Raw genomic sequence first — 15,530 nt, forward strand, 5'->3', positions numbered from 1 at the left:
TAACACTATCATTCCATATAGCAACAACGCTAAATATCTCGGAATGAATATCGATGTAAAACTTAACTGGAAGGAATATATAAAGAAGTAAAGAAAAGAACTGGAATTGAAATGTAAGAAAATGTACTGGCTAATTGGAGGAAAATCACAATCAATTTATCAGTACATAATAAAGTGCTATTATATAAGCAAATATTGAAACCTATTTGGACATACGGAGTTCAATTATGGGGATGTTCTGCAAAGAGTAACATTAATAAAATACAAATTTTTCAGAACAAAATCCTGAGAGGTATTGTGGGTGCACCCAAATACTATAGGACTGATTACCTACATCGAGACCTTCAGATATTCACAATCAGTCAAGAAATCAAGAGAATTGCAAGGGGCATGAGGAAAGACTCCATTCTCATACTAATATTGAAATATTGCAACTTTTGGATACCACCAGAACAGGACACAGACTCAAAAGAATCAAACCATCTGATCTTGTGTGATGTTGTGTAGTGAAGTGCATATATTAAAAAATTCAGCAGTGACATGAATAAACATTATTTCACCAGGGACTGAGATAGGGCCGATGGGTCCTTCTAGTTATATACCTAGATTTAAGTTAGCATAAAGACAAATTGTAGGTTAGACGGAAACGACTAGTAACAATGTATTAATTAAATAATAAAAAAAAATTAGGTTAACACAATTTTATTTCAGACTATCACTGTCATCGATTCTAAAACTGGACATAGTATTTGGCAGATCAATTCCGGGAGGCTGAATATATTCGTAATGAATTTCATTCCGGACCAAAACGGCGACAATATATCGGACATAATAAGCTCCCACTCGTCTGTTGAAGGTAAAGGTAAAGTGAAGCTTTGGCGGGGGAATGGATGTTAAATATTCCCCGTTTCAGGACACGAAGCGGGGCACGTAATAATATTATCGGGAAAAACTGGAGAGGAGTTGAAACGCCTGGAAACACCTAATCGATCAAAGACGTTTTTCATGCCTCAGCTTTTGAAACAAAATGACACGAGCACGTTGGTTTTATTTGGAACCGGAAGTCCTAACACGCCTGGTAATTTGAGCGCTATATCTTTGGACAATATTGATTTCTTGGTAAGCATAATTTACTTATTTTTAATAGCAATGACATTAATTATATAATAATCACGGTATTAAAATAGAAACATAATTTATACACTTATTTCTTAATATTTGAAAAGCGTCTTACGTGATTTTATAAGGTTCAAGCTATAATTATTGAAAACACAAAAATCTAGATAGCCATGTACAAATGGATGTTTGTAGAATGATACTATTTTTCTAAGTTAGTTTAATATGTAAAATTCTGATTAATAGAATTTGGCCAAACAATAAATAGTTTTGATGCTACTAGAATTGGCACAAGGAACTAATAATCTAACATTTAAAAAAATATATTTATGTGAATGTTATAATAACAAAATAATTTCTGTATTGAATAAAAGAAGTAACAAGTATAAAGTATATATAACAAGAATAAAATTCTGGTGAACAGAATTTGAGTATACAGTGAATGGGTTGGATTAAAGACAATATATTATTTTGAATGTAAAAATCGTATTGAAATAGTTAATTACAAGTCTAAAAATAAGTTGAAAATACGAAATTGAATAGTATACTAATTGATAGTATAGTAAACAACAGAAAATAAATAAACAGTCTATTAAAAGTTTACAAAAGACTAATGGATTTATTGAAACACTTTTTTACTTTACGTGGCATTGTAAGACAACTAATCAATAATAATAAGTCACTATTATTTCAAAAAAGACATAAGAACATATAACTTTTTCACAGAAAAACAGCTGATTATCCTTTAAATGATGTTAAATGTAAATATATTTTTGTGGTGAAAATGTTGTAAAGTATGAATTACAAAAAACAGAATAGAGAAAAAATATTTTCTAAAAAAAAATTAAAATGTTAAATGTGTAAGGCCATCATTTGTTAATAATATTGTTACTTGTCACTGTTAATGTATACACAGTTAATATATATATATATATATATATATATATATATATATATATATATATATATATATATATATATATATATATATATATATATACTTAGAAACTACCCCAGAAGACACTCGATTTTACACTGACTGGTTACTGGTGTGATTGGGATTATTATTCCTTGTCCGATTTTCCACTGTTGCCTAGAAAGACATTTACAATTGTAATCACAAACATAAAGTACATCCATCATCCAGCAGGATTCGAACCCGCCACTATGGCAACAGTAGGTGGATCATGCTGTCGCTTTAACCACTGCGCGACCAAGCTGACTTATACGTTATTAATATATCTTCTTCTTATTCATATCTTCAAAATATCCACCATTCATTTACACACACTTACACACTAGACTTGGCAATGTGTATTTTCTCACACAAAAACATTTTCAATATATTGTAATTTCATGTATTGTGGATGTTTTTCGGTCAATGTACAGTTCAACTTAATCATTTGTTGTTGGTAGCGATCAGTATTAACTGTTTCTCCATACGATACCAATATCTTGCGACCAAGGCGATTTGAACTTGCAGTCGATGGGTCGGCTTCGACAGGTGATAGCCATGATTTTTTAAGCTTCGTATTTTCTAAATAAATTCACTTTTCATCACCCGTCACCATTCGATGCAGAAATTACTTCCGATTATACTTTTGAATCAGTATTTCCCAGGCGATTTTTTGATTTTCTAATTATCATTCAATTCATGTGGCACCCACTCTCCCATCTTCTGGATCTTTTCCATCATTTGTAACCATTCACAAATACGACTCGGCTAACATTCAACTTTTTTGACAATTATTTTTGATATTGTATTGGGTCTGCATCAAATAACTTCTACAATCCGGAAGATTCAAACGTCTTTCTTGGTGTTGAATGTTGAAATGGCCATATTTCAATTTTCGAAACTATATTTCACATGTTCTTACGGTTGGAACATGCTCACCGAATTTATAGACCAGAAAACATTTTTTTTCATCAGCTTTTTTCTTTGGATGAAGTAAGGATAGCAATGCGTACCGCAAATGTACATTTTCAAGCACCCATCTCGTCATTTTCAAATAAAGTGCAGTTTTGAGATTAATATCAGTAGAATAAAGTGACATATGTGAAAATCAATGTAATTGCGAATACTCCTGATAAAGTTACTTTTCCTGTTTGATCTGAAATATTGCAATTTAAAAGTTTATGGTGATTTATTATTCCATGATATTTCAGCTATCGAGTTTGATTTCAATAGTTCTAAAAAGATTGCTTTGTCATTATAAATAAATATAAAATATTAAATAATGGTACATTAAATCTTTAATAAATATAATATACTTATATTTCAGGCTAACAAGTCGAGAACGTTATATGAAGACAAATTCAAAGGAATATTAACGCAGCCGGTGCTTGTAGACATAACTGGAGATCGAGTCGCCGATATTATCGCGTCAATCTACAATTCAACAGTTGTCGCCATCAACGGGAAGACTCTAGAACAAATTTGGAACTACACGATCCCCAATGCCATAACCATGATGAGTCCTACGCCGGCTTACTTTAATTGCGACAATATAACGGACTTTATGGTCGTCTATCAGAAGTACGACAATATATTTAACTACAATTATACGCAGGTAATATTTGAGTTAATTTAAATAATATCTTAGCATGATTGTAAGGAGTAAATTGAAATGTAAATGTTATAGATCTAAATTTACATAATCAATGTTATGGGTAACATTTGTTAAGAGTAATGAATTTGTACTGTTCGATGAGTAGAAACAATTTTTATTGTAATTAAGAACCAGGAAAAGGACCTTCTTGCTCTCATTCAATACCGTATGGGTCACTTTAAACCTCATCTGTACTGATAAAAAGTCATTTTAATGTTGCATTTAAGGTTTTTTCATCATCCATGGACTAATGAAATACCTAATAATTCTGCTACAAATTTTTTCTCGTTAATTATTAATACTATTAATAAAATTCTTCGATTATCAATAATAACTAGTGTTTTGTTATTTTTTTCTGAATTGCGTTAATATTTCTATGATAAGTAACTAACAAAAAAGTGAGAACATCACCACAGAATTAGCAAATAATAAAAATAACCAGATGTAGATTATCGTAATGCGCATGCGCAGAACGAACCAATGATACACTACACCTTATTCACTTCCCTGTAGTTTGTAGCATTTCATAACTTACAGCGCCATCTGCCCTCTGCATTCTTCTCGTTTATTCTATCCATCTGCAAGGAATTTACTTTCTGAGCGCACAGTCTTATGTCAAGTCTCTTTGTTTTTTAATATGCTTGTGCATCATTCACTTTGTGTTATCAAAGGCCTAGAAACAGATAAATAAAAATAACTGCATCGTAACTAACAAACTTTCTGCATTTGATCTTGTGTTGAAGCTTTCACCTGCCTGTGTCAAGTATGGGCTCATGTATAAACGAGTTTACAAGCCAAATTTAACAAATTATTTGAAAAAAATACGTATTCAACTTTGGGAGTTACTCCTTTAATTCTTTGCTAAACTCCCGAACACGTTCTATCCATAGCAGCAGCATTATCAAATGCTTGGACTTTATATTAGCTTATATTAAATTTGCTCAGAATCATTTAAAGAAAGAGGATTCCCCGATTTCTTCGCAGAATAAGAAAGTGAAGTCGTATATACGTCAGAAATATGCAATTGTTTAAATATTTACAACTCATTATAATTATTTATTGTAAAATTTTGCTGCTCCCTGCTCACTGTATCCTTACCGATAAGATACCTAGGACTATTAAAAGACACCCTTATAGTAATAGAACTTAAAGCACAAGGCTTTACACATAATGCAGTATTTTAAATAAAATTAATATTTCTGGACGTGAATATATATTATTTTGATATGATTTTGATTAGATAATAACAACAATTCTGAAAATGTATGAATCTAATTAAAGATGAACAAATAATTATATTAATTGTAATATTTCAGACGTTAATTTTCGACGGATTTACCGGCCAGCCCGTCTATCAGCCACTCAGTGGCGGATTAATAACCCAAACCAGTGGCCTCACCCTAAGTATGGAAGGTAAAGGTCACGATATCTTCCTATTCTGGACCAGTGAGTGTTCTAGTACCGATTCCTCGAATGTCGGCGATCATCAACTGAAATCCGTCGACCAATGTCGCAAACAATTTAATTCCTCCACCGTATTGAAACTGAACGCACTGAACGAGTATCATCAACCTCCTGGCATAACGATCTACAACTCAGGTAATACATTTTCCTTACCCAATTTTTTAGGTGTACGACTTAACATTCTCAGAATTTCCAGTAAATTTATTACTTCCAAACAATAACCAACTAACTCTTATGATTTTCTAATAGTTAATTAGTTCCAATAGTTATAACTTTATGTGCATTGCACAAAGTACTACCCTTTTTGGAACATGTCATATTTGCCGTAAAACAATTTTAGTTAGTTTAACAAGCGCTAACAATACTTCTGATCTGTCCGTATTTAAAATCAACGAAAGTTTAAAATTTAAGCAAATGCCGTCGTTTGAAAAGATACATTGCTCTAAGGGTATAATAAAATTGGTGATAATTTCTGCGTAGCAATTCTTATATGTATTTTGATCAGCTTGATTTGAAAATGCGAGGTACTAATGTAAACAACTGTTAATCAGTCAATCTAACCTAACTGTTAAATTTGATTGTTTTGACATTTCTGCACATAAAAAAACAGTTCTCAAATTTGTATTATTGAGTTATTTAGTGTAAACAGACTCTAATCATGGAGCGTTCAAAATTTCATTTACGACTTTTATTATTTGATTTGGAAAAATGTATTGCTAAAGGCCATCAAATACTTTTCAAATGTTATAATGATGCTCCTCCGTCATATCCTAATTGTCGGTTTTAGTTTCAATGATTTGAGAGTGGTGATTTCGATGTCAGTTGTAAAGAACGGCCTGCAGGACTAAAAATCTTCAAAACAATGAATTACAAGACTTATGGAAATATCCAGCTCGAACATTCCAAAATACTCAGAAAATTTAATAGTTGAAAAATGAATTGTTTCTAGATGTTTTGACCGACACGAATTCACTAAACATACAATTTCAGCATCGCAATTTATTTGCGACTGTCGATGAAAAGTAGATCCCTTACGGCTATCCCAAGCGGAAAAAGACATGGGTTAGCGAACGAGAGTTATCCATATTGACACCGAAGCGGAATATTCCATGCCATAAACTCTTACTGTGTATATGGTGAGATGAACAAGATATGAAATAAAAACTGTTTCGTCATCCTCCTGCATGGCATGCCGCGCTTTGGAATATTGTGCTGTTAACACTGCAGCAGCTCGCTCGAATGAAAAGTTCTGCCGTATCCAATGTACATATATATATATATACACATACACATACACATACATGTATATATATATATATATATATATATACATATATATATATATATATATATATATATATATATATATATATATATATATATATATATATATATACATTTTCTCTATGGCCTCCTTAAAAGCAATCCACAGTTATTTTTGAGGGTCCGTCAACTTTGCTACTGAGGGGCCAGGAAACTTTGAAAATATGTATTTGAAGCAGTCTTCATCTTTGAGAAGTGATTTTACAAGTTACTTCTTAAATCTCAACTTTATGTGGCGCAGTGGTAAAAGAACTTTATGTGGTAGTACTAATCTTTCTTAGGGAATGCTATTTTCACCAAGTTTCCTCAGCTGGCAAGTCTTCTTGGTTCAGTGATTTGCTTGGTCTCTGCTATGCTATACTTCTTAAATCTCAACTTTATGTGGCGCGTGGTAAAAGAACTTGTGGTAGTACTAATCTTTCTTAGGGAATGCTATTTTCACCAAGTTTCCTCAGCTGGCAAGTCTTCTTGGTTCATTGATTTGCTTGGTCTCTGCTATGCAATAGATACAAAAAGAAAGGAATTACAAAAAGAAAAGAAAGGTATACCTAGTTTGTTATCCGAACAGCATGCACAATATTTTAAAATCGCCGCACAAAGTTCTTTGATGTATACGGAATGACCTACAGCAATAGAAGCATAAAAACTGCCGTTAGAAAGCAGAAATGCTTTGAGACTTATTTTTGATGAATTTATGAAAAAACGCCATTGTACCGTATCGTATTGGATCTTAAATGCGTCCATCAAACCTTCAATATTGTTGCTAAATCAATTCCTGATGTCTTTTTTTTTCAGCATTATTTAAATACATAGGAATCTATCGAAAACACGCAAAGACATTGTTTTTGTTGCGGACCTGCGATATTAAAATAAATTCTCTATTTTCAGCCACAAAAACCGCACTTGAATACGACGTAAAAACTGTCACGGCCAAGGTCAAGGACTACTACAAGACCCACGACATACCGAAACTCAATTTCGGCCAACGGCCGTCCGATGAGAAGGGGCAATCGGAGGTCGTTAAAAGCTACAGCGGAGATCCGGTGCCCATAGGGATCAGAAAATATGGTAAATCCAATTTCCGTCATAAAGATCGGCCCAGCGGTATAGTGAAGGATTATAATGGGCCCCTTGAAAATGGAAATGGAAATGTGAACGGCAACCTGAATATTAACGAGCCCCAATTATCAATTAATGATCAGGTTAGTACTAACTTAATAAAGTTATTTATAAAGAAAAATATTGAGATTTGATATTATTTCACATGTTAAAGGCTACCGTATTTGAAAAAATATATACTATTGTAGTTAAAAAGTAGTAAAGCTTTTCAAAATATTACTTTGAAGGAGGTAAATACATATTTACCTCAAAATTCCCCTTGAACTTAAGCAGAACAACCTTTAAATCGACGTTTTCGTTGAAGTGTCCTTGAAGTAATTTTTGTTCTTAACGCATAGTTAAAAGTCCAACAGGATTTAATCAGCCGAATAAGGTAGTTACAGAATAATATGAATTGATTTTTTTATGAATCATCAATCCGTAGCGAATCGAAGCGAATATTTTGCACTAATTTTCGGCCGAGCTTACGATGGGAGGGACTGATCTGATCTCCGACAATATTAGTTTCCCCATTTTAAGATCATTTTCTATGATCTTTATTTGTTATATTTTACAGTCTCCTTTTTAGCTTTGGTTTATCTGGACTGGTTTATCTGCTTAACGTGGGCTTTGAACCACTGTCCGAGTTCACTGCATTAAGCCTATCGATTAGTGACCAACTTGTAGATCATCCCGAAGATATCCGGTCTTAGCCAACCTGGTTACCGGCGTAACTGCAATCATTTCCCTTATCGGATTTTACACTTTTACCTTTTGGATAATGACATTGGCATTGACCACTGCGCCAACCAAACCGGCTTTTCTATGATCCTGATCCGTGTCTTTTACAGAGCTGTTCGCTGCGTAATCTACATCTTATGTGAAGAATTCGTTAACTTGGACAGACATGTTCAAATCATTGTAATCTGCGTCCCTGAATGTGTTCCTCAACTGTACATCGATTATCTTATATTAAACGAATTCTTTAATTTTCAATGCAAACTCGACTAAAATATGTAGCATTTGCATCGAACATAGAGTTTCAAAGACATCAAGCTTTCATATATCAGTCTGTAAAGTATCCGAATCCCAGAACCATAAAGAAAGACTGGTATGAGAGGCATTTGTAAGAGACGGATTTTAGTCTTGATTGTAACATTTTCTCTCTTCCACGCGTATCGTTTTAGAGAAACTAGAACTCCTTCCTGTAGACTGGGCTATTCGGCTTATTATTTCAGCAATAGATGCCACTTTATTTTCCTATATAACTGAACCTGCACTTAGTCTAACTGAATTCTCTGGAGATTTATAGACAGGTGATCCGTCAGTTGTTAATAGTTTGATTTTGTCTTAGACGTCTGAATCAGCGAATATAACGGAGTTTTTAGAATCATATTGAACGTCATGTCTTTCAAAAGAACATATAAAAATAAAAACATAACATTTCATATAATTACATCCAAAAGTAGTGGGGAGCATTACGTTTTACTTCATTTCTGAAACAATCCAAGCATAAGGAAAATAAGCTCTATTGCATTAAATGAATCTTCAAAATGATACTAGATACTAAGGAATGTTATCCGGATATGGACGTTGTGTTGGAAAATGTTGTTATTTCTCTTGAAAAAATGTAAAATGTTTAACATTATTAACACAAAAGAATCCTTATACAAACTTAAATCATATTTATATTAAAATGATATTGAAAAACTGTAATCAATGCCAAAGAATTGAGAATTTTATTATTATTATTATTTAATTAAAATATTGTTACTAGTCGTTTCCGTCTAACCAACAACTTGTCTTTATAATAACTTAAATCTAGGTATATAACTAGGAGGACCCATCGGCCCTATCTCAGTCTCTGGTGAAATAATGTTTATACATGTCACTGCTGAATTTTTTAATATATGTACCTCAGCACACAACACTGCACAGGATCAGATGGTTTTATTCTTTTGAGTTTGTGTCCTGTTCTGGTGGTATCCAATAGTTGCATATTTCAATATTCGTATGAGAATGGAGTCTTTCCTCATGCCCCCTTGCAATTCTCTTGATTTCTTGACTGACTGTGGATATCTGAAGGTCTCGATATAGGTAATCAGTCCTATAGCATTTGGGTGCACCCACAATACCTCTCAGGAAAAATGTGTATTTTATTAATGTTACTCTTTGCAGAACATCCCCATAATTGAACTCCGTATGTCCATATAGGTTTCAGTATTTGCTTATATAATAGCAATTTATTATGTACTGATAATTGTGATTTTCTTCCAATTAACCAGTACATTTTCCTATATTTCAATTCCAGTTCTTTTCTTTCCTTCAAGATTCATTCCGAGATATTTAGCGTTGTTGCTATATGGAATGATAGTGTTAATTAATGTTATTGATGCTTGTACGGTCTGTTTATAGGTGAACTGCACATGTACAGATTTACTTTCATTAATTCTTACTTTCCAAGCTTATATCCAATTATTTATATTGCCTCTGCCCGGTTGTAATTTTCGCGAGGCTTCTTCACTATTGTCTCTACGACAGCTATAATCGCAGTATCATCAGGAAATGTAGCCATCGTATTATTTTCCATTTGTGGTATATCACAAGTGTAAAGTAGATAGAGCATTGGTCCCAGTACACTTCCTGGTGGTACACCTGCTTTAGCTTCTTTTATTGTAGAGTAAGCTTCTTCTAGTTTGACTGTGAACATTCTGGTTGTAATGTATGATTTTAATAGTCCAGTGTGGTATTTTGGTAGTATTTTCTGTAGTTTATGAACAAGGCCTTCATGCCAAACCTTATCGAAGGCTTGTGCTACATCTAAAAATATAACTGAGCATACTTTTTACTTTCGTAGGTTCTCTCAATAACATATGTTATTCTGTGGACCTGGTCAACTGTTGAGTGCTTGTTAATAAACCCAAACTGATGTGTTGGTATTAGGTTTTCTCTCTGTATGATCGGTTTTATTCTTTTCAACAGGAGTTTTTCAAAAACCTTAGATATTACTGGCAGCAATGATATAGGTCTATAGGCTCTTATTTCGTTTGGTGACTTCCCAGGTTTTGGGATCATTATAATTTCCGCCATCTTCCAAATGTCTGGATGTTTTAATCTAAATGCTGTATTGATCAAGTTGGTGAGTTTTATAATTCCCTTTCTTGTTAGTTTTGGCAGTAATAAAGAATTGAGAATTATATAGAACCCATGTTTCTTCAAACTTTAGCAATTTGGAAATAGATGAAAATGATAAAGCTTTGAACATATAAATAAAATAAAATTTCAGAACTGCCTGAAATCGATTTTGATGAAATGTTAAAGTCCTTGAAGAAATGGCTTAAATAAACACTAAAAAATTAAGTTTAATTAACTTGAATAAAGAAATATGAATTAAATATGAATTTACAAATAGCAAAAGAACTTTATAATTTCTTTAAAAAATTTGATGCGTCTATGAAAAGAAGTCTTATTTTCAACAAGCATATGATTAATGCGACAGATCTACGTAAATCTGAACTGAAAGACCTCTTAAAAGCGAAAATAAGCAACTTAGTAGGTTTCTCAAATATCTCAAAATTAAGTAACGTTTTTACATCGTATCTAAAATAAAAATAGCAATGCCGGTATGCTAGATGGAATAATCATTCATATTTTATAGGATGCACGTTTGCCTGATCAAGCTCCAGGCGACTACAATATCTGGATGTCAGGACCCGATGACCTAGACAACGACTTTTCAAATTACAACCTAGGAGACGACACCATTCCATACAACCAGAAACAGATGTTATTTGATGAGGTTCAGTCGAAATACTTGGCGGGTAACAGAGACCCCAGAAGCAAAGAAAAGAAAATCAATACCGCCAAGACCAGTGCGAACAATGAACCACCCAAGGCCCCCAAATCCACAAAAAAGAATCTGTCCGATAAGATTTACAGTTACCGTAATGTACGTTTGGCCAAAGAACGGTTACTGAACGACCAAGAGAATTTACCGACTGATATCCTACGAGATACTTATTTTAAAAATGAAGAAAGCAGGTTAGTTAGTTAGTTACTTAGTAGATACGAAAATAATTAAGTTAATCTGTGGCGTACTATTTTAAGTTTTATAAGTATACAGTAAATATATAATTAGATGCTTACATTTATTTTAATCAGAGATATCTATAACTGAAAATAAAAAGTATAAAAGTAAATAATCTTGGTTAGCTGTTAAATTCAATCATTTTGACATTCCTTTACATAAAATAAGAAATTTTAACTGGTGATTTTGGTGCCAATGACAAAATGTCCTAGAGGTCCAAACATTTTTGAAGATAATAAATTACAGAACTTATTGGAGCTCTTTCCAGAGGTTTACATGGGATGGGAAAGATTTGAAAGAATGAAAAATAGATACTATACGAGTTAATTGAAAATACCATCTCGAACTGTTTCAACATCACGATTTCATTACTTGCCAAGAAAAAAACAACAGTTTTCGTACTGTGAGTAGCGATCAAAACAACACATCGACATCGAAGCGGAATATTCATAGGCCATAAAGTATTCCTGCACATATGGTGGTAATAACAAGGTGTAGCGTATTATTTTTTCTCAACAATCTGCCCGTGGGCATAATTATTACTTCAGTAAGTGATTTGCTGTACAACTTATAATCTAAATCTTATTCTAGATACTATTCTAATTTTAATTAGGTTATTAAATCTCACCCTATGTGTCTATTAATCAGTTCGTATGATAGTTTCCGTTTGAGCCTATGCACAACGCTGTCATCGGGCACATTTAACTGTTTGGCGATGCATTAGGATGCACTAATAGTCTTTCAGATTACTTTGCATAATACTTCGAATCACACTCGTTATGGGTTCTAAGGAAATATCGCGCTGAATCAGTTTGTTGGGCACGTAATATGGGGCATCGACAATGACTCGCAACACTTTATTCTGGAACCTCTAGAGGACATCTATATTAAATTTGCTAATAGTACCCCACAGTTTCATACCATAAGCCCAAATGGGTAAAGTATTGACTTATACATGTCACATGGGTAGATTTTGTCTCATTTGCTTTGAGACCCTACATTTTCAACCACAATTTGACTTCGTTAAGATGAAGTTCGAGGTTTCTTGTCGCTGATATTATATCCTCGTCTGATAATAAAATCGCTGTATGGTCAAAATATGTTGCAACAGTAGTGTTTCTTGGGGTCGGTAAGTCAGCTGTATACAATAGATATAATATTGGGCCAAGAACACTACCCTGCGGAATACCCGTATATCTTAGGTGTACGTCACTGTATTCGTCACCTTGTTTGACAATAAAATATCTGAATGTTGAGGCAGCAGTTGAAGGTGCATACGGGGGAAAAGCGTTTTCAATTTAACATGTAGTTCAGTATGTCACACCTTGTCGAAGGCCTGGGAAATATCGAGAAAGGCAGCGGAGCAATATTTTTTATCGTTTTTGTTAATTTTGTTGACTAATGTATGAATTTGTTCTGTTGTTCCATGTTTATTACAGAAACCAAATTGATGGTCTGGAATAATATTTCTCTTCTCTGCCATTATTTTGAGTTTCTTAATGTATAGTTTTTCGAAAAGATAGAGATCACAGGTAACAGGCTTATAGTACGATAAAAGAAAACGTCTTGTAATTTTTTCCCGGGTTTAAAAATCATAATAATTTCAGCCATTTTCCAAGTGCAAGGAAAGTAATCAAGTCTTAGCATGGCATTAAATATGAATCTTATTAATTTGATGCACTTTCCTGAGAGCTCTTTTAAGATTCTTCCAGTAATTAGGTCAAAACCAGTAGCCTTTTTAGCATTGATTTCTTTAAGTATTTTTTGTTTTACTAAGGAAGTAAATTTCCATTTGAAACGGAGTGTTAAGAAAGTCAACTATGTTATTTTCTTCTGTTGCGGATATTTCAGACTGGTACGGATTCATATGGTACGGTAGATAATGTTGTTGCGGTTTTTTAATCTTTTTTGTTACTTTCCAGAGAAAATATTCCGTTGCATCAGTTCGCGTTAAGTTTTCTAAATAGTTTTCCTTGATTTTGTTCCTTATTTATTAGCTCTTTCAGCTCTTTTGTGACCTTGTTGAATTTTCTGTGTAGCGTATTACAAGCTACTTAAACCAAATGATACTGTTAACGCAGATTTTTACCGAAGCCAGCTGAACAAATCGAACGACGTATTGTGTTAAAAAAGACTAAATATAACTAGTAGCAGACGCTAGATAATCCTCTTACATGCTAACACTAGGCCACGCGTTGCAAAATTAGTGATATACTGTTGTAGCTCGAATAAGAAGTTCTACTACTTGTTTAAATCGATGGCATGACTCAGTTAACACCAAAGGTTTAACAAAGTACAGCCAACATCATTCTTTCAATACGATATCTCCTTATTGCCAAAAAGATGGGAAAATGTAGAAAATTATGGAAAAGATTTTGATCCAACTGTATTCGAAAAATTTGTATTAAATAAAAATATAATTAAAGTACATGCAAGTACCTAATAGTTTATGTAATGTTAATTTTGAATCTGATATAGCTCTAAATAATTGACAATCCTGGTATTAATATACATTATTTCGCATTATTTAATTGAACATCATTAAATATTTCATTAAAATAATGAAAGACTTAAAGCACTGAAATTTTAGAATTAAAAAGGCGAAATTGGAACAGAGAGATGTCAATTCACATCCAGTGGGCCAAATCGATTCTAACGATATACAAAACATCCTTGAGAATGAAAAGAATAACTACATTTTGAACGGATCGACCACCTTGTGGGATTTGGAGAACGAAAAAGAAATCACCGAACGAGAGGACAATGTATATCTGAGAGAAAAGAGAGATGTATCTCTGCCGGACTTCGTATGGCAAAGCACGCCAAAGGTGTCATCTGTTGGTATGTATATTTTTTATAACTAACCAATCGAAATATTATGATTATATTATGGTATAGGTGCCGTGTTAAATCCATTCAATACATCATCAAATATTTCCAACATTATTGATGTGGTTTTTATCAAATTTTGGCAACCTGTACAAAATAGTATAGAGACCTTACTGAAAATGGATATAGAGGATTGTATTTCTACAAAGTTTCTTCAAGTAACTCCAGGTTCGTATTAATTACTAAAAATTATTATTATTATTAATACTAAAAAATAAACATTATTGTACATTATAATATACATAAATTAAATTACATAACATAAACAGAGTATAGATTCCGTTTTATATTTTTTATATTATGATTCGTAAAACAAATTCTTCTTGAGTTAAATATACTTACTACAATATTAATTTATAAAATTAACTTATGACATTAAGTTAAAATTAACTTATTTTAATATTATTAGTATTATTTTTAAATTAACTTAACTTACTTTTTATTAATTTATTTAAGTAGATTCTTTTACATGGCGATAGATTTAGATGTAGCAATGAAGTTCAGCAAGCTCGAGATGTTCATACTTGATATAAATTGTGCGAGTTTCTTTTTGAAATCACATTAGATATTAATTTATTCAATAAATTATGTAAAAACGAATAAAAAAAGATGATTCTGATAAATGATTGATTGATGGCACATAATTGTGATCTGATTTTTTGGCCAAATATTGTTATCATAGAGTACACTTCATTTCTACATATTTACATACGCATCACGTGACTAATCCCGACGTCACATTTTACTGACCAATTTGCAATAATTATATCATTATCTCTCAAAAAAAAATTAAAATAAAATTCTACCTAAATAAAAATATAATGAAATATTATATATAAGATAAGATACAACATATCTCCTGGCAAATATAATCAAAATTGTTTATAGCGCCTTTTCCTTTTTTTATATTTCTTTAGTGCTATCAATTTAAATAAAATGTCTTA

At 32.4% G+C, this 15,530-nt stretch overlaps 1 protein-coding gene across 1 annotated transcript in view; it reads left to right on the plus strand.

The window, feature by feature from the left end:
• Positions 1 to 15,530, plus strand: part of LOC143198239 (uncharacterized) — a 40,235-nt gene that overhangs the window by 21,987 nt on the left and 2,718 nt on the right. The window contains exons 6-13 of the mRNA XM_076407367.1: positions 712 to 856; positions 914 to 1,119; positions 3,399 to 3,686; positions 5,042 to 5,324; positions 7,401 to 7,714; positions 11,269 to 11,651; positions 14,288 to 14,538; positions 14,596 to 14,754. Coding sequence (XP_076263482.1) covers positions 712 to 856; positions 914 to 1,119; positions 3,399 to 3,686; positions 5,042 to 5,324; positions 7,401 to 7,714; positions 11,269 to 11,651; positions 14,288 to 14,538; positions 14,596 to 14,754 — 2,029 coding nt within the window. The remainder of the gene's footprint in view (positions 1 to 711; positions 857 to 913; positions 1,120 to 3,398; positions 3,687 to 5,041; positions 5,325 to 7,400; positions 7,715 to 11,268; positions 11,652 to 14,287; positions 14,539 to 14,595; positions 14,755 to 15,530) is intronic.

The sequence above is a fragment of the Rhynchophorus ferrugineus genome, unplaced genomic scaffold (genome assembly GCF_030347505.1).
Source record: "Rhynchophorus ferrugineus isolate W39M unplaced genomic scaffold, kcgeb_rfMv2 rfM6, whole genome shotgun sequence".
Classification (NCBI taxonomy): domain Eukaryota; kingdom Metazoa; phylum Arthropoda; class Insecta; order Coleoptera; family Curculionidae; genus Rhynchophorus; species Rhynchophorus ferrugineus.